Source organism: Symphalangus syndactylus, chromosome 8 (assembly GCF_028878055.3).
Source record: "Symphalangus syndactylus isolate Jambi chromosome 8, NHGRI_mSymSyn1-v2.1_pri, whole genome shotgun sequence".
NCBI lineage: Eukaryota > Metazoa > Chordata > Mammalia > Primates > Hylobatidae > Symphalangus > Symphalangus syndactylus.
Window position 1 is genome coordinate 13,679,877 of NC_072430.2, and position 19,087 is coordinate 13,698,963.

General features: G+C 43.5%; 1 protein-coding gene across 29 annotated transcripts in view; it reads right to left on the minus strand.

Annotated features, from left to right (window-relative positions):
- Positions 1-19,087, minus strand: part of MARK3 (microtubule affinity regulating kinase 3) — a 120,447-nt gene that overhangs the window by 23,867 nt on the left and 77,493 nt on the right. For 18 of the 29 annotated variants that reach the window (XM_055288018.2, XM_063643839.1, XM_063643838.1 and 15 more), the window contains 8 exons: positions 18,713-18,769; positions 15,380-15,616; positions 15,083-15,202; positions 14,802-14,901; positions 14,062-14,174; positions 13,079-13,232; positions 6,185-6,402; positions 656-759 (listed from right to left, as the gene is read on the minus strand). In XM_055288018.2, coding sequence (XP_055143993.1) covers positions 656-759; positions 6,185-6,402; positions 13,079-13,232; positions 14,062-14,174; positions 14,802-14,901; positions 15,083-15,202; positions 15,380-15,616; positions 18,713-18,769 — 1,103 coding nt within the window. The remainder of the gene's footprint in view (positions 1-655; positions 760-6,184; positions 6,403-13,078; positions 13,233-14,061; positions 14,175-14,801; positions 14,902-15,082; positions 15,203-15,379; positions 15,617-18,712; positions 18,770-19,087) is intronic. The other 11 variants (XM_055288020.2, XM_063643841.1, XM_063643840.1 and 8 more) reach the window with 2 other exon arrangements.

The following is a 19,087-nucleotide window of genomic DNA, read 5'->3' on the forward strand; positions in this document are numbered from 1 at the left end:
TTTACTGACTCTACTTATTTTATTTCAAAACCCCAAGAAAATCATGTGCATGACAGGATGCTCTCCTTATTGACATGTAACATCACTGTGTTTTTAAAATCACGCTCATCCTATGTATGCTTGCTATGAAGCCAAATTAAAACCATTCAGAAGGCTGGATTCTCCACTTCTCTTGGCTTCTCCAGTGTTTCTATTTAGACTCAGCCATCTGGACCCTTTGGTAAACTGCTGACCTTTAATGCTGCCTGGTGCTGTACATTCTCCCAAGGTATGACTCTCTGCCTCAGGTCCTTATCTTCCCCCACTTTCAGCTTTTGTTCAAGTTATTAATGAGCACAAGACAATCTCCATTTCCTTATTCACTGTTCTACAACATAACCACAGCTTACTATCTACTTCCTCTAGGAAACCTCCTGGGTTTAACTCAATCCTTTTAATCATCATACACAGCCAGGCAGGATGATGATGCTCTGGACAACAAAAAGAATTTAGAATTCTAGTATCTTGCTAAAAATTAGTATACAAATTTAACTTACCTTCAGAGAATACTTACAGTTTTAATTTGAAAATGATTATAAAAACAAAGCAATAAATAACATGCTTCCACTTCTCTTGGGAAAAACAACTTTTCTTACAAACAGGTAGAATTTCCTACCTGTTTTCTTTGCCATTCTGAATCACTGAGTGTCTATCAGCTGTAGTTCTCTCACTGCAAACATAAGTATTTCGTCGTGTCATTCCACCAGATGCTGTGTTACTCTATAAAAAAGGGCATTTTTGTCTTAAATTTATTTGGTAAATACAGTACAATGAGAAAAAATGAACTTATCTACATAAATAGGAATACCAGTCTTTTATTTACTTATTTTTTGAGGCAAGGTCTTACTCTGTCACCCAGGCTGGAGTGCAGTGGAGCAATCTTGGCTCTGCCTCCCAGGATCAAGCAATCCTCCCACCACAGCCTCCCAGGTAGCTGGGAATACAGGCATGTGCCACCACATTTGCCTAATTTTTTTTTTTCTTTTTTGAGACAGAGTCTTGCTCTGTCGCCATGCTGGAATGCAGTAGTGCGATCTCAGCTCACTGCAACCTCCCCCTCCTGGGTTCAAGCAATTCTCCTGCCTCAGCCTCCTGAGGTGCCCGGCCTGACAACCTAATTTTAAAATCGGCACCTTCAATAGATATCTCTTTAAAAAAGCTATACAATGGCTGGGTGCAGTGGCTCACACCTGTAATCCCAATACTTTGGGAGGCAGAGGTGGGCGGATCTCCTGAGGTGAGGAGTTCGAGACCAGCCTGACCAACATGGAGAAACCCCATCTCTGCTAAAAATACAAAATTAGCTGGCTGTGGTGGTGCATGCCTGTAATCCCAGCTACTAAGGAGGCCAGGAGGCTGAGGTAGGAGAATCACTTAAACCTGGGAGGCGGAGGTTGCAGTGAGCTGAGATTGCACCACTGCACTCCAGCCTGGGCAACAAGAACAAAATTCAGTCTCAAAAAAAAAAAAAAAAAAGCTATACATATGGCCAAGAAGCACATGAAAAGATGCCCAATATCACTGGTCATTAAAGAAATGCAAATCAAAACCATGAGGTACTACTTCATACCCGCTAGGAAAGCTTTAAATAATAAAATAATTATTGTTAGGAAGAATGTGAAGAAAACAGGGACTCTCACTATGCTGGATAAAATGGTACAGTTGTGAGGAAAACAGTTTGGCACTTTCTCAAAAAATTAAACATGGAGTTACCATATTACTCAACATTTTTATTCCTAAATACATACCCAAGAAAAATGAAAACACAGCCAGGTGCAGAGGCTAACACTTACAATCCCAGCACTTTGGGACGCTGAGGCAGGAGGTCTGCTTGAGCCTAGGAGTTTGAGACCAGCCTGGCTGGGCTACAAAGGAAGACCTCATCTCTACCACAACAGACAAGCAGAAAAAATAAGCCAGGCATGGTGATGCATGCCTGTGGTATCAGCTATTTGGGAGGCTGAGGTGGGAGGATCACTTGGGTCTGGGAGGTCGAAGTTGCAATGAGCCATGTTTGCACCACTGTACTTTAGCCTAGGTGACAGAGTGAGACCGTCTCCTCCCCAAGAAAAAAGGAAAGAAATTAAAACATAAGTCCACATAGAAATTTGTACACAATTGTTTATAGTAGCATTATTCATTTTAACCAATACATGGAAATAATATAAATGTCCATCAACAGATGAACAGTTAAATTGTAGTATATATACAGAATGGAATATTACCCCCAAAAGAAACAAAGTACTAATACATGCTACAGGCCGGGAGCAGTGGCTCACGCCTGTAATCCCAGCGCTTTGGGAGGCCGAGGAGGGTGGATCACCTGAGGTCGGGAGTTCGAGACCAGCCTGACCAACATGGAGAAACCCCAGGCATGGTGGCGCATGCCTGTAATCCCAGCTACTCAGGAGGCTGAGGCAGGAGAATCGCTTGAACCCAGGAGGTGGAGTTTGTGGTAAGCCAAGATTGTGCCATTGCACTCTAGGCAACAGGAGCAAAATGCCATCTCAAAAAAAAAAAAAAAAAAAGAAAAGAAAATACATGCAGCCAGGCGCGGTGGCTCACGCTTGTAATCCCAGCACTTTGGGAGGCCGAGGCGGGCGGATCACGAGGTCAGGAGATAGAGACCACGGTGAAACCCCGTCTCTACTAAAAAAAAAAAAAAATACAAAAAATTAGCCAGGCGTGGTGGCGGCCGCCTGTAGTCCCAGCTACTCGGAGAGGCTGAGGCAGGAGAATGGAGTGAACCTGGGAGGCGGAGCTTGCAGTGAGCCGAGATTGCACCACTGCACTCCAGCCTGGGCGACAGAGCAAGACTCCGTCCCAAAAAAAAAAAAAAAAAAAAAAAAAAGATAATACATGCTACAACTTGGATGAACCATGAAAACATGCTGAGTCAAAGAAAGACGCAGACACAAAAGGATACATGTGAAATGATTTCATTTATATAAAATATTCAGAACAGGCAAATCCAGAGAGACAGAACACAGACTGGTGGTTGCCAGGGCATGAGGGGGAAGGGAAGGCGGCAGAGGGGAGAGGAGGAATGGAGAGTGATTACTTAAGGGATACAGGTGTTCTTTTTTTTTTTTTTTGAGATGGAGCCTTGCTCTTTCACCCAGGCTGGAGTGCAGTGGCACCATCTCGGCTCACTGCAACTGCAACTTCTGCCTCCTGGGTTCAATCGATTCTCCTGCCTCAGCCTCCCGAGTAGCTGGGATTACAAGCGCCCACCACCATGCCTGGTTAATTTTTGTATTTTTAGTAGAGGTAGGGTTTCACCATGATGGCCAGGCTGGTCTTGAACGCCTGACCTTGTGATCCGCCCGCTTCGGCCTCCCAAAGTGCTGGGATTACAGGCGTGAGCTACTGTGCCCGGCCGCCTTTTTTTTTTTTTTTTTTTTTTAAGGACAGGGTCTTGCTCTGTTGTCCAGGATGGACTATGGTGGTGTGACCATGACTCACTGTAGCCTCAACCTCCTGGGCTGAAATGATCTTCCCACCTAAGCCTCTCAAGTAGCTGGTACTACAGGTGTACATCATCATGCTCAGCTATTTTCTTTTTAATTTTTTTTGTAGAGATGAGGTCTCACTCTGGTGCCCAGGCTGATCTCAAGACTCTTGGGCTCAAGTGATCCTCCCACCTCAGCCTCCCAAAGCGCTGGGATTATAGGGGTGAGCCACTGTGCCCAGCCTAAACAGATGCTCCTTCTGGGGAGCTGAAAAAGTTCTGAAACTAAAGAGAGGTGTTGGTTGCACAATACTGTGAGTGTACCAAATGCCACTGCATTGCCCACTTTAAAATGGTTAATCATTGTCATGTGGATTCACATGAATTTAACTTCCAAAACTAAAAACTAAAAAGCAAGGAACAAGTCATAGCTATGGACTTTTATTTTTATTTTTTGAGATGGAGTCTCGCTCTGTTAGGAGTGGGACTGGAGTGCAATGACACAATCTCGGCTCACTGCAACCTCCGTCTCCTCGGTTAAAGCAATTTTCCTGCTTCAGCCTCCCAAGTAGCTAGGATTACAGGGGCACACCACCACACCCGGCTAATTTTTGTATTTTTAGTAGAGATGGGATTTCACCATGTTGGCCAGGCTGTTGTTGAACTCCTGACCTCAAGTGATCTGCCTGCCTGGGCCTCCCACAGTGCAGGGATTACAGGTGTGAGCCACCGTGCCTGGCCATAGCTATGGAATTTTATCAGATAATTTTTAAACAAAGATAGAGCAGTCACTTTTACTATAGCTTGAGCAGACCATCTACAGAGAAATCCCGAAGACTGATGGGAGAAAATAATAATGTTGCTAACTACCTTTTTTCCTTTGTAAGTAATTTAATATGGGTAGACTGAAAACACTCACGATTCACTTTCAGAAGGGCGGCATGCAGACAAGAGCAAAGGGGAAAAGAAGTCATGAAGGCAGGGAATAATGCCCTCATCTTCTCTGGTAACTGTCAGTAAATGTTGGAGACTGAATTTTAACTGCAGGAGTATGGAAACAATAATCCTATTGTATGGCATTTGGAGGCCAAGGTCAGAGGATGAAACACGCAAAGCCCCTTGGGGTCCTTTATGCACCCAGTCCCTAGAATGGAACAATGAAGGGCTTTCAGAGAGGAACCGGGTTTCTCCACAGCCTCCTCAGTCCAGGGCTTTTCTGGAGTTGGAGGCAGGGCTGCATCACTGTTAATTTTGAAGGGAAAAATGTGTTTATAGAATAATCTTAAGATTGTTTACTTCTCTGCAAATTCTTTAATATGTTAGGTTAGATAGAACATACTTCAATACACAGAAACAAGTTTCTGAAGCTGAATAGATTCAATTTAATTTAGTAAATATTATCTACTTACTGGGGAGATTTTGTTACAGATAGGGATTAAGAGCTGGATTCAGGTTGGCAGTGTAATTTTAGGCAATTACCCAACTTTTTTTTCACCTTAAAATGTAGCTTAATCCATGAAAAAGCACTTAGCATGGTCCTTGGCACATGGTAAGAACTCAGCCAACACTCTTCATCATTAGAGCCCTTGGAAGACTCAGTGTGAACACGTCTTTGGGACATTGGCAGTCAGACCTCCCCGTGTGTGCACATAGGTTTCTGTCTGCACTGTCGTCTTCATTCACTGCCTGTTAGATTGTGAGGTCTTTCCATGTCTCAGCACCCAACAACCTAATGCTCAGCAGGTGTCTGTGAAATAACTGGAACCAGCCCTTGAAATAAAGGACCTATCACCATCTAGTGTCTCTGGTGGGTGTGCTATGCTCTGAATGTGTCCCCTCCAAAATTTATGTTGAAGCTTTATCTCTCATAGGAGAAAACAGTATTTGGAGGTGAGTCTTCTAGGTGTTTAGGCCGTGAGGGCTCCACCTTTATGAATGGATTAGTGTCTTTTTTTTTTTTTTGAGAAGGAGTCTTGCTCTGTCGCCAGGCTAGAGTGCAATGGTGTGATCTTGGCTCACTGTAACCTCTGCCTCCCAAGTTCAAGCAATTCTCTGCCTCAGCCTCCTGAGCAGCTGGGATTACAGGTGCCTGCCACCATGCCCGGCTAATTTTTGTATTTTTAGTAGAGACGGGGTTTCACCATCTTGGCCAGGCTGGTCTTGAACTCCTGACCTTGTGATCCACCCACCTTGGCCTCCCAAAGTGCTGGGATTACAGGCGTGAGCCACCGCGCCTGGCCGGATTAGTGTCTTATAAAAGGGCTTGAAGGGGTGAGTTCACCCCTTCTGTCCCTTCAGCCACATGAGAACACAGCATTTGTCTCCTCTGGAGGATGCCAGCGCCAAGGCATCATCTTGGAAGCAGAGAACAGGGCCCTTGCCAGACACAGAACTTGCTGGTGCCTTCATCTTGGACTTCTCAGCCTCCAGAATTGTAAGAAATAAATGTCTTTTCTTTATAAATTAGCCAGTCTCAGGTATTTTGTTACAGCAGCAAGAATGAACTAAGAGAGTGTCAACAATAAATACCTACAATGCAGCAGGTAGGATTTCTATAAGTTAAGACTGGGCATGGCTGCCTAGTAGAGAGGGCATTCCAGGTACGGGAGACCACAGGAGTAAAATGAACACCTGATGTCTGGCCGGTTCCAACCCTACTGCCCTAAGACCACCCTATAGTTCAACAACACTTACACTAGGGACGGTGGAGCTTTTCTTGCGTTCAGGAATATCCGCCTTATTGGGATTACTTGCATTCCCAAGCATGGGACTGGCTGGAGCAATTCCCTTTCCTCCAGCAGCACTGCCACTTGATTTCCGGGAGGAAATTCCATCTTCTTTGAGGTCACTATCTGCAGTGCTGGTCTGACTCCTTTTCGGATACGCCACAACAGAAGGAATAGCTGGTCCAGCTAAAATAAAGAGTTCACTTTTTAAATGACTGAATATAGTTTCAAGTTTTATTTTGTGACAGTAACCGTATTTTGTAAGATGATCTAAGGTTGCTATTCACCTAAAAAAATGTAAAACAGTAAAATCCTCTAAGATGTTTCCCACTTATATCTAATGTTTGCCTTATGCAATGAATTCAATATTGAAATTTCACTTAATACCCCTAACTTTCTACTTAAAAGATTTTTTTTTTTTTTTTAATAATAAGTGTTTAGAGTTGTCCTTTGGAAACATCTTAAGGTGGTGGTACTGCATAGATTCAAACTAATTAGATGCATACATAAAAAGCAGAATGAACCAGTTCATCTTGTACATCTGAGTGAATTACATCCTCTTTTGTAGGAGAGATGCCATCACCTTTTGGAATAGAAAAGTATAGATTTTATGGGCCACTTCTTTTGAAGTTTTATCTTGGATCTTTTTAAAAGCACTCATAATCTTCTAGATAAACTGGAGTTTGAGTAGACAGGGGAAGGTGTAGAAGCAGAGGAATCATGCAAGCGACAGGGAGGAAGTCGGTGGAGGTCACTAGTCATTCCTGCCACTCCAGGAGGAGTGTGTCCAGGGACATGTGCCTAGGGACATGGGGATGACAGACTAATGTCCTGTAGTAAACCATATAGAGACTCCAATAGCAGCACAGGAGATTCAGAGGGCAAAGAATTTTGGAAATGAACATGATAACTAGTATATGCCTCAGATATGATAATCCAGTGGTAATCTTAAAAGACAGAGTCAAATGCTTGTTTTTTTTTTTTCTTTTCTTTTTTTTTTTTTTTTTTGAGACAGAGTCTAGCTCTCTCGCCCAGGCTGGAGTGCAGTGGCGCGATCGCAGCTCACTGCAACCACTGCCTACCGGGTTCAAGGGATTCTCCAGCCTCAGCCTCCAGAGTAGCTGAAACTACAGGCGCGTGCCAGCTAATTTTTTCTTTTTTGTATTTTTTTTTTTAGTAGAGATGGGGTTTCACAGTGTTAGCCAGGATGGTCTCAATCTCCCGATCTCGTGATCTGCCCACCTTGGCCTCCCAAAGTGCTGTTAATTACAGGCATAAGCTACCGTGCCCAGCCTGTTTTTTCTAAGGCAGAAGAGAATTTATATTTTAGATATATTAAAGGTGGGAGGTGTGTGGTAGCTCATGCTTGTAATTCCAACACTTTGGGAGACTGAGGTGGGAGGATGGCTTGAGCTCAAGAGTTTGAGGCTGCATGTGGCTTGGGTGACAGAGTGAGAACCTGTCTCAATAAATAAATTTAAAAAACAAACAAACAAAAACCGGGAGTGGGGAGGAGCTAGTTCTTGGACAAAAATCTAAATGGCAAACCTATTTGGAACTGAATTAAAAGTAAATAAGGGCTTAATTTTATTTATGGGAGAACAACAACTAAGCTTTTGGTTTAGTAATTTTAACATATAAAACAAAGACTTAATCAAGTATAGGGTGATATTAGCCTCAATGCTTATCTTTCTTCCCAATACCATGAGACGTCTACTGACATTGTGAACTTTCAGGTTACTACTGATTTGCTTTCAAACTTTTATTTGTGTTTAGAAAATATAAAACCTTTTAAGATTTGCGATTCTGAAGAGAAACAGACCTTGATCTAACCCACTGACCTCGTTCAGATTTCCCCAGTTTTACTTGCATTAATTTGTATGTCTGTGTGTTTCATTCTATACTCTTTTATTACATGTTCAGATTCATGTGGTCACCACCAGTCAAGATGCAGAACATTTCCATCTCAAAGACCCTGTGGACTACCCTTTCATAGCCACAGCCACTTCCCTCTTACTCTAACTCCCTTTTGCTAAACCCCTGCAACCACTAACCTGCTCGCCATCTCTTGAATTCTGTCATTTCAAGAATGTTATATGAATGGGCATCCATGGAATGTAACCTTTTGTGTACTTTCACCCAGTATAATTCCCTTGAGATCCAACCGAGTTGTGCATATCATAGTTTGTTTCTTTTTTTTTTTGAGACAGAGTCTCGCTCAGTGGCCAGGCTGTGGAGTGCAGTGGCTCAATCTTGGCTCACTGCAACCTCCACCTCCAGGGTTCAAGCGATTCTCCTGCCTCAGCCTCACGAGTAGCTGGGACTACAGGTGCCTGCCACCATGCCCGGCTAATTTTTTGTAATTTTAGTACAGACAGGGTTTCACCATGTTGGCCAGATGGTCTCGATCTCTTGACCTTGTGATCTGCCTGCCTCGGCCTCTCAAAGTGCTGGGATTACAGGCGTGAGCCACTGCGCCCGGCCTGTTCCTTTTTACTGTGAGTAGTAGTCCACGGTATGGATGTGTCACACAGAAATTTCATTTTTTTTTTTTTGAGACGGAGTCTCGCTCTGTCGGCCCAAGCTGGAGCGCAGTGGCTTGATCTCGGCTCACTGCAAGCTCCGCCTCCCGGGTTCACGCCATTCTCCTGCCTCAGCCTCCCAAGTAGCTGGGACTATAGGTGCCTGCCACCATGCCCGGCTAATTTTTTCTATTTTTTAGTAGAGACGGGGTTTCACCATGTTAGCCAGGATGGTCTCGATCTCCTGACCTTGTGATCCACCTGCCTCGGCCTCCCAAAGTGCTGGGATTACAGGCATGAGCCACCGCGCCCGGCCCTATATTTGTATCTTAACTCCAATTAGAATTCATCCTTGTATAAGATGTGAGAAATTGATCCAAATTAATTTTTTTTCTGAGAACTACCATATTGCCCCAATACCACTCATTGATTAGTAAACAGTGATTTTTTTTTTCATTTTTTAAAAAACAAGCTAATGGCCGGGCGCGGTGGCTCAAGCCTGTAATCCCAGCACTTTGGGAGGCCGAGGTGGGCGGATCACAAGGTCAGGAGATCGAGACCATCCTGGCTAACACGGTGAAACCCCATCTCTACTAAAAATACAAAAAAAAATTAGCCGGGCGTGTTGGCAGGCGCCTGTAGTCCCAGCTACTTGGGAGGCTGAGGCAGGAGAATGGCGTGAACCCGGGAGGTGGAGCTTGCAGTGAGCCGAGATCGCGCCACTGCACTCCAGCCAGGGGGACAGAGAAAGACTCTGTCTCAAAAAAAAAAAAAAAAAACAAGCTAATGAACCCCTTGAAAATCGGATGAGGATCACCATTTGCAGAAACAGTGTGTACACACATATGGGGTATTCACACGTGGGTCTCAAATTAGGAAGGACAGCTACAGATTACATTGTGGCTTTAGAGAAGCAGGCACCCATGCAGAGGTCAGCATCCACAGGCAGGAAAAAGGGAAGGGAGAGGTGAGACGAGGCAGGAGGATGAGGTGAAAGTTAGCCTGGCTATACAGGCTTGCCTGCCTTCAGAAATTCCAAGAAAGATGAGGATTATGAAAAAGCTACTCCAATGAGGTGCTTCAGTGAAGAAAAAACACAGGGCTGGGACCAGGAGGCCTGAGCTCTGCCCCAGGTGTTTCTCATTTACCATGTAACCTTGGGAGACTTGGTAATCTCTCTCGGTCTATTTCTTTAGGGATAAAACAGAGGTTTGGTGAGTGTACAAAACCATGTCTAAAGCTCGTTTTATCTCTAAAATTGTGCTGGGGGAAAAAAGGCACTAATAATCCGGATGGAATCTATGTGCTTAAGGAATAACTAACTTACTAACATATTCCTTAGAGAAATGTGAAAATCCCATTATCAGGTTTCTTCTAGGATTCAGAGACAATTTAAACCAGATGGTTTCAGGGCAATATACAGGCATTTAATTGCCATGTGGTCCATAAGCACTAGAAATCCCCCTTGTTAGTGACTAACATGAACACAAAAAAGGCAGATCAACACGTCACCTACAAATGCTAGGAGCACAAATCCTAATGTGAGAATGAGTTCTGAGCTCTCAGTTACACCCTAGAATAGCAGGCACTGTAGATGGTTTACTAGTGATATTAGTACACTGTTGCTTCAGTCTAAACCATGTAGAAAGGCAGGCAACAGAAGGAAGAGAAATGGAAATCAAGCCAAGTGTAATCATTTTTAGTACAAAATCAAAGCTGTCCACACCTAAAATGCTCTGTGCAGTCCTAAGTGTCAAATCTCTAGATGAAAGTATTAAGATGGAAAATGTCCAGAGAAGAGAAATAAAATGAGGCCGAGCGTGGTGGCTCATGCCTGTAATCCCAGCACTTTGGGAGGCTGAGGCGGATGGATCACCTGAGTTCAGGAGTTCGGGACCAGCCTGGCCAAATGTGGTGAAATCCTGTCTCTACTAAAAATAAAAAAATTAGCAGGGCATGGTGGTGCATGCCTGTAGTCCCAGCTACTCGGGAGGCTGAGGCAGAATTGCTAGAACCCAGGAGGTGGAGGTTGAAGTGAGCCGAGACTGTGCTATTGCACTCCAGTCTGGGTGACAAGAATGAAACTCCGTCTCAAAAAAATAAAAAATAAAAAATAGATTTAGTTCCTGAATCCTGGAATAGTAGAATTAAAGGAAATATCTGCAATGTTAACATTTATAGTTATGGGTGAGTAAGCACATGTTAGCCTTAGGACTCTGACACACAGGCTGCCTTGAAGGCAGAGCAACTGTAGAGCCTGGTAAGCCTACCTATTGGGAGTCTTATGTCTCATGAAGGACTGGCTTCTAGGTGAAGTTTAAAAGGGAGAGTGGCTTCACCACACTAACAGCAAGAGTATGGACGAGAATGACACAGTAAAACATTTAAATCAATTAAGGCAAAACTGAGGTTCCATATATTCTCCAGGGCTGTCCTGTCTATTATGATAGTTACTGGCCACAACTGGCTCTATATTACACTTAAGTAAAAAAAAATTTTTTTTTTTTTTTTTTTTGAGATGGAGTCTCACTCTGTCACTAGGCTGGAGTGCAGTGGCGCAATCTTGGCTCACTGCAATCTCTGCCTCCCGTGTTCAAGCGATTCTCCCGCCTCAGCCTCCTGAGTAGCTGGAATTACAGGCACACACCACCATGCTCAGCTAATTTTTTTATTTTTAGTAGAGATGGGGTTTCACCACGTTGGTCAGGCTACTCTCGAACTCCTGACCTAGCAATCCACACGCCTCGGCCTCCCAAGGTGCTAGAATTACAGGCGTGAGCCACCACATCCGGCCAGGAAAATTTTAAAAGGGTAAAAATCAGCCAGACCAATCATAGACTCACACATGTAATCCCAGCACTTTGGGAGGCCAAGGTGGGTGGATCACCTGAGGTCAGGAGTTCTAGACCAGCCTGGCCAACATGGTGAAATCCCATCTCTACTAAAAATACAAAATTGGCCAGGTGTGGTGGCATGTGCCTATAGTCCCAGCTACTTTGGAGGCTGAGGTTGCAGTGAGCCGAGATCATACCGTTGCACTCCAGCCTGGGTAACAACAGCGAAATTCCATCTCAAAAAATAAACAAATAAATAAGGCCAGGCATGGTGGCTCACACCTGTAATCCCAGCACTTTGGGAGGCCAAGGTGAGTGGATTGCTTGAGCTCACAAGTTCAAGACCAGCCTAGCCAATATGGTGAAACCCTGTCTCTATTAAAAATACAAAAATTTAAAAAAAAAAATTACAAAAATTAGCCGGGTGGGGTTGTGCATGCCTGTAATCTCAGCTACTCAGGAGGCTGAGGCAGGAGAATTGCTGGAACCCGGGAGGTGGAGGTTGCAGTGAGCCAAGATCATGCCACTGCACTCCAGCTTGGGCGACAGAGCCAGATTCCATCTGAAAAAATAAATAAATAAATAAATAAATAAATAAAAAATAAAAAGGGTAAAAATCATTTCCTCAGTTCAAGTACTTGATAGCCACAAGTGGCCAGTAGCTTCTTGACTGGATAGCACAGATATACAAAACTGTAATCATCTCAGAAAGTTCTACTGGACAGTGCTACTCTACAAAGTAAATCCAATGCAGAGGTGAAGAGAGTGAATAGAACTATAGACTAAGCGCTGGGCATGGTGGCTCACACCTGTAATCCTAGCACTTTAGGAGGCTGAGGTGAGAGAATTGCTTGAACTTGGGAGTTTGAGACCAGCTTGGGCAACATAGCGAGACCCCCAACTCCATTAAAAAACAAAAGAAAAAGAAAAAGAAAAGCTACAGATTAAAGCAGAGGTTCTAGAAGGGCACATGGTAAGGTTTCCACTCAACTAAGCTTTATCCAGCAAAAATCTACTGAATGCATACAGAAGATCAGAGCCTTGAAGTAATATGTAATCATGGCAGCACCTGCAGGAACACTAAGAAAAAATGCTGGCCAGGCACGGTGGCTGATGCCTGTAATCCCAGCACTTTGGGAGGCCAAGGCAGGCGGATCACTTGAGGCCAGGAGCCGAAGACCAGCCTGGCCAAATGTGGTGAAACCCTGTCTCTACTAAAAATACAAAACTTAGGCATGGTCGTACATGCCTGTAGTCCCGGCTACTCAGGAGGCTGAGGCAGAACTGCTTGAACCTGGGAGGTGAAGGTTGCAATGAGCCAAAATTGTGCCACTCCACTCCAGCCTGGGCAACAGAGTGAGACTCCGTCTCAAAAAAAGAAAAAAGAAAGAAAGAAATGCCAAGAAAGGACATCAAGCCAGGCTCTGAGCAAGAGGATGCTTCCCAGTGCCAGGAGACCCCTTGCCCAGACTCTAAGAGAAGGCACTGGGATGCTCCAAAACTTACCATGGTCACTGTAGCGTCTTTGCTTCTGGCTTGAAGAAACACTTCTCTGCACTTTGTGGTGAGGAGACTGGCCAGTACTGTTGTTGAGATCACTGCTCGGCCTAACCTTAGCAAGTGAAAGATTGCTGCTAGAACTGGAATCACTAGCATCCAGCTAAGAGAAAATGAGAAAAACAGAGCAAACCACAACACGAACCCAAATGGCTTATTAGGAAGTTAAACTTTTCATTAACACAGACCTCTCGTAAACCATTCAGAGAGAGGAGGAATCACAACGTACAAAAATGACAACCCTAAACTCAAGCAAAAGTAGTTTTCTGACTGCTGGAAAGACACTAAAGGTAATGTATTTATGATTTTCTTTCCAGGCTTTCTCAAATAACTTTAAATGCTGTATTTACTTCATCTGATGCTTTACGTCATTTCTAAGCTATTAATGACTACAGGTTAATTATGAAAGACCAGGTTTATGACAACATCCAACTTGTTTTTTTTTTTTTTTTTTTTTTTGAGACAGTCTCACTCTGTCACCCAGGCTAGAGTGCAATGGCGTGATCCTGGCTCATCGCAACCTCCGCCCCTCAGGGTCAAGCAGTTCTCTTGCCTCAGCCTCCCAAGTAGCTGGGATTACAGGCACGCGCCAACAAGCCCGGCTAATTTTTTGTTTGTTTTAGCAGAGACAGAGTTTCCCTACGTTGGCCAGTCTGGTCTCGAACTCCTGGTCTCAAGTGATCTGTCCGCCTTGGCCTCTCAAAGTGCTGGAATTACAGGCATGAGCCACCACACCTGGCCAATATTCATCATTAAGGGTTAAGTTGAAATAGCTTATAATAGTCACAGGATTTAGATTTGCTATTTGCAGGTAAATCTAAAAAATGATGTATCAAAAGTTACAAATATTCAAAAGATAAAAACTAAGAAAACAGTTTATATAAACTAATAATTACATAAAGGGCATTTCAGCTCTTTCTGATTACTCTTACCTCTGAAGATTTTCTCCCCAATAACAAATATGTAGCTGTGATTTCATCGTATTTCATTTTACTAAGAGATTCTTGAATTTCTTCTTGTGAATATCCCATTCCCACCATAATATCTAAAAGAAGGGCATAATACAGTTTATGTGTTTTGTTTGGGTAAGAAATCATCCTTTTTTTTTTTTGAGACGGAGTTTCCCTCTTGTTGCCCAGGCTGGAGTGCAATGGCGCGATCTTGGCTCACCGCAACCTCCACCTCCCAGATTCAAGCAATTCTCCTGCCTCAGCCTCCCAAGTAGCTGGGATTACAGGCATGAACCACCATGCCTGGCTAATTTTGTGTTTTAGTAGAGATGGGGTTTCTACACGTTGGTCAGGCTGGCCTCAACCTCCCAACCTCAGGTGATCTGCCCGCCTCGGCCTCCCAAAGTGTTGAGATTACAGGCGTGAGCCACAACGCCCGGCCAGAAATCATCCTTTTATAGAGTAAAATAATTTTCATTTGACCTAAAAGATGACATATTACATACATTTTGTAACATAAATGGGCACTTGTTTCAGAGTTACTGGGTGCCATTATAGGAAACTGCAGGTAGTTACGTTCCTAAATATGACAGAACAGATAAACTGTTCATATAACTTGTGCTTAACTTTCCATTATTCACATTTTAGGCACAGACAGGAGTCAAAACAGAAATATGTTACTTAGACAAAAACACACGAACATGCAGGCATGGAGTGATTACCTATTCTTTTTTGGTCTGAGATGTCTAGCTCTGGTTCAACAAATGGTTTGAGTTCATCTTCTTCATGCCCTGCATTGATCCACCTGTCCTTCATGATTTGCTAAAAAAGGTAAACTGTTCATTAGCAGAGTAAAATGAAATATTCTGATAACCATAGTATTTACAAAAATTTATTTTCAACATTTCATTGACTATCTTTCAAAGCATAAACTCAAAAAATAGATCTAAGGTCACTCTAAAGACTCTCCAAAGTTGTTGCTTGTTTCCACCTACATGATTACCTCTAGAGTGCCGCGTTTAATTGGATTTAGCACCAGGAAACGTTTGAGAAGGTTTTCACAGTCTGTAGACATGTAGAAGGGAATTCTGTATTTCCCTCTTAATACTCTCTCTCTCAGTTCCTTTGGGGAAGTAGAGAGGAAAGAATACGAGTAAGTCAACCTTTAGGTTTAGTTAACAAAACACAACAAAAAACCCCCTGAAACCCCCGCACTGATATAATGTTAAAAATATTAAGCCATGTAATATTAGGAAACTTCTTTTAGTTTAGTGAAGTACATGGGTGCAGCTTCTTATACCTTTAGGTTTTGCCCATCAAAGGGAAGTGAGCCACTGACTAGTGTGTATAAAATGACCCCCAGACTCCACACATCCACTTCTGGCCCGTCGTATTTCTTGCCCTGGAAGAGCTCAGGTGCTGCGTATGGAGGACTGCCACAAAACGTGTCGAGTTTACTGCCAACAGTAAATTCATTGCTAAAACCGAAATCTGCTATTTTAATGTTCATATCGGCATCTAACAATAGATTTTCAGCCTAGAGAGAAAACATCAAGACAAAAATGAAATTTAACCAAAATAGAATTAGAATTATGACAGGATTAGGCATTTTAGAAAAGCTTTCTGTAACGATATGAAGTTACCTCCTAATTAATGTGAAAACACTCTTTCTAGAGAAAAAAACAGGAGCCAAGTTAGAACTCCTTATTTTATAATATTAACAATAACAAATATGAAGTACAGATTAATTCCAGCACTAACTTAAACATCAATGTCCCAAGATCAAGAAAAGCCTTGATGAGTTTTTCAATTAATAATAATAATATGGGGGCCGGGCACGGTGGCTCACACCTATAATCCCAGCACTTTGGGAGGCCGAGGTGGACGAATCATCTGAGGCCAGGAGTTTGACACCAGCCTGGCCAACATGGTGATACCCTGTCTTTACTAAAAATACAAAAATCAGCTGGGTGTGGTGGTACACACCTGTAATCCCAGCTTCTCAGGAGGCTGAGGCAGGAGAATTGCTTGAATCTGGGAGGCAGAGGTTGCAGTGAGCCAAGATTGTGCCACTGCACTCCAGCCTGGGCGACAGAGCAATACTCCATCTCAAAACCAAAAAACAAGAATAATATGGGGCAGGGCCAGGTACAATGGCTCACTTGAGCCCAGGAGTTCAAGACCAGCTTGGGCAACATAGTGAGACCCTTTCTCTACAAAAGATTTTAAAAAATTAGCTGGGTATGGTGGCACACGTCTGCAATCCCAGCTACTTGGAAGGCGGAGGTAGGAGGATCTCTTAAGCCTGGGAGTTTGAGGCTGCAGTGAGCAATGACTGTGCCACTGCACTCCAGCCCGGGCGACAGAGTAAAACCCTGTCTCAAAAAATAAGTAACTTTTTAAAAAAGGGGCATTTCATAAAAACTGCTAAATAGCTATAAAATGGCTGTTAATGAGGAGGGGAGAATCCTAAACCTCATTCAAGAGTCAAATCATGGCTGGGTGCGGTGGCTCACGCCTGTAATCACAGCACTTTGGGAGGCTGAGGCGGGTCGATCACCTGAGGTCAGGAGTTCGAGACCAGTCTGGCCAACATGGTGAACCCCATCTCTACTAAAAATACAAAAAATTAGCTGGGCATGGTGGTGGGCGCCTTTAATCCCAGCTACTTGAGAGGCTGAGGCAGGAGAATCGCTTGAACCTGGGAGGTGGAGGTTGCAGTGAGCAGAGATCGCACCACTGCACTCTAGCCAGGGCAACAAAGCGAGACTCCATCTCAAAAAAAAAAAAAAAAAAAAAAAAAAGAGAGACAAATCACAGTCACTTTATTTTAACAAACATTTCCTATGTGGCTACTCCACAGCAGATGCTATATTAGTGTCCGGATGGATAATGATGAACAAGACAGATAAAGCCCTACCCTCAATAGCTCACAGTTTAGAAGGGAAGAGGCAGAATGATAAGCAGCTGTCCTGAGACACAAATGACATAACTGAAGAGGCACAGGGAGTTGTGGGTTGGCACTGAAAGGTGTGGATGGCTTCCCAGATGAAGTGAAATCAAAGCACCAGAAGGTGCATCTGATCATAATGGATGTGTTGATGAGGGGTATTTCAGGCAGAATAAAGTCTCAGAACCCATGTGAGACAGAGCATGTTTCACACAAGAAACTGAAAGACAGTATGTGAGATAGAGATGTGTAGAGGGGGCTGGAGAGACGGTCAGGGCTTAATCACAAAGGACTGTACTTGAGAAGTTTGGGTTTTCATCGTAAGAGCAGTGGGAAGCCACTGAAGAGTTGTTCAAGCAGAGAAATGACCATCTTATTTGTGTTTCCTTAAAAGACCATTCTGAGTGCAGTGTAGAAAACATACATGGGAGGAAGAGGCACTAGAAACAGAGAAGAACATATAAGAAAGTAGTGTCGGAATCACCTATGAGATAATGGTGGTCTGGCCTTGGATAGTGTAACAGGGGCGTAAAAGAGTGAGCTTAAGAGATATTTGGAACATAGCAGCAAAAGGACCTGGTGACTGAGTGGGTAGTACAGGAGAGTAAGGCATTTGAGGGACATCAGTCACCTGAATGAGAAGTGAACATTCATGTTTATAGGATTTGAAACTGCTGCACCCAAGGGAAGCTTATATGAAGATACCCTTTGCTCAGCTGGGTCCTGGATCCCAGAAGAGTGCGCTGGCCACAGGAATGGATTTGGGGCCATCAGCATACAGTTGGCCACTGCAGTTGAGAGAGTGAATGTGAATGCTCTAGGGGCGGGTGCAGAGAACAAGCAAGTCAATGACAATTACGTAAGGGGAGAGTGAAGGTGAGTGCCAAGTTAAGACACAGAATCAAGGAAATGTTTAGAGAAATATGGCTATGAAGGGGAAGAGAGAAAAAGCGTGCATCTGGGGAACAGGGATGGCTTTTTAGTTAAAAAAAAAAAAAAAAGGTATATAGATGAGCATATGTAAATGCTGCTGGTGAAAAGCCAGTAGAGAAGGAGAGTGAATAAACAAATGGAGAGAAAAGAGGCATCAGAGAGAGCACAGCCCCCAGAGGGAATCAGGACCCAGAGCTCAGAGCAGAAGCACCCCACTTTCCTATAACAGGAGGAAAGAAGTGATGGATGGGGGTAGGTGCAGCTAGGTTTGAGGGCCTGGTAGAAAATGAGAGTTTCTGCCTGGTGTTTCTATTTTCTCTGTGCGATACGAAACCTCATCCTATGCCAGAGTGAGGGCAGAGGCTGAGGACCTTCAAAGAGGTCTCAAACAGGCACTGCTGTTAACGGGAGAGAATACTGATGAAAGCAGCAGAAATGAATGCCGGGTGGCACTGAGGATGCTGTGGGCGTGACCGTACATTTCTGGAGGCCCCTATTTGTTTGGCTGTGTGATGACTGTCCTCCAGAGATCAACCACCAGTCACCGTAACTGAAACGTAAAATACTTTCAATAACCTTTATTTTTCTTTATTTTTAATGCTCTTTCCCATAACTTGATTAAGAGGATTCAATTATTGTGGGATTTTAAAAAAATGTTAATAAGTCTAATCTGCACCTTTGTGTAATGATCACTGAGAGAACTGCACACATACAGACAGAGCATACATCGAGTGAAGCACTTCTACTCACCTTGAGGTCTCGATGTACGATCCGTTTCTGATGGCAGTATTGAACCGCAGACACAATCTGAATGGGAGAGACGCAGAGTCAGTCATCACTGGTGCAGATTCGTAATTAAGATGAAAGTAACTTTGTTAATGTTCACACATATAGAATACTCAGTATGCACTCGAATGTCCGTGTGGATTTCTAAAAACAATTTTCCTATGCCTTGAACTTTCCAGTCTGGAGAAATTCAGGGGTGAGGGCAAAAACAAATAGGTGAGGATGTTCTTCTGTTTTCTACTGTTTTAACTGAAGTCTCTTTTTGGACCCTATCTGTTGACATTCCACTTATAGTGTAGTGCAAGGACCCAACAAATTGCCTGGATCTGGAGGACCCTG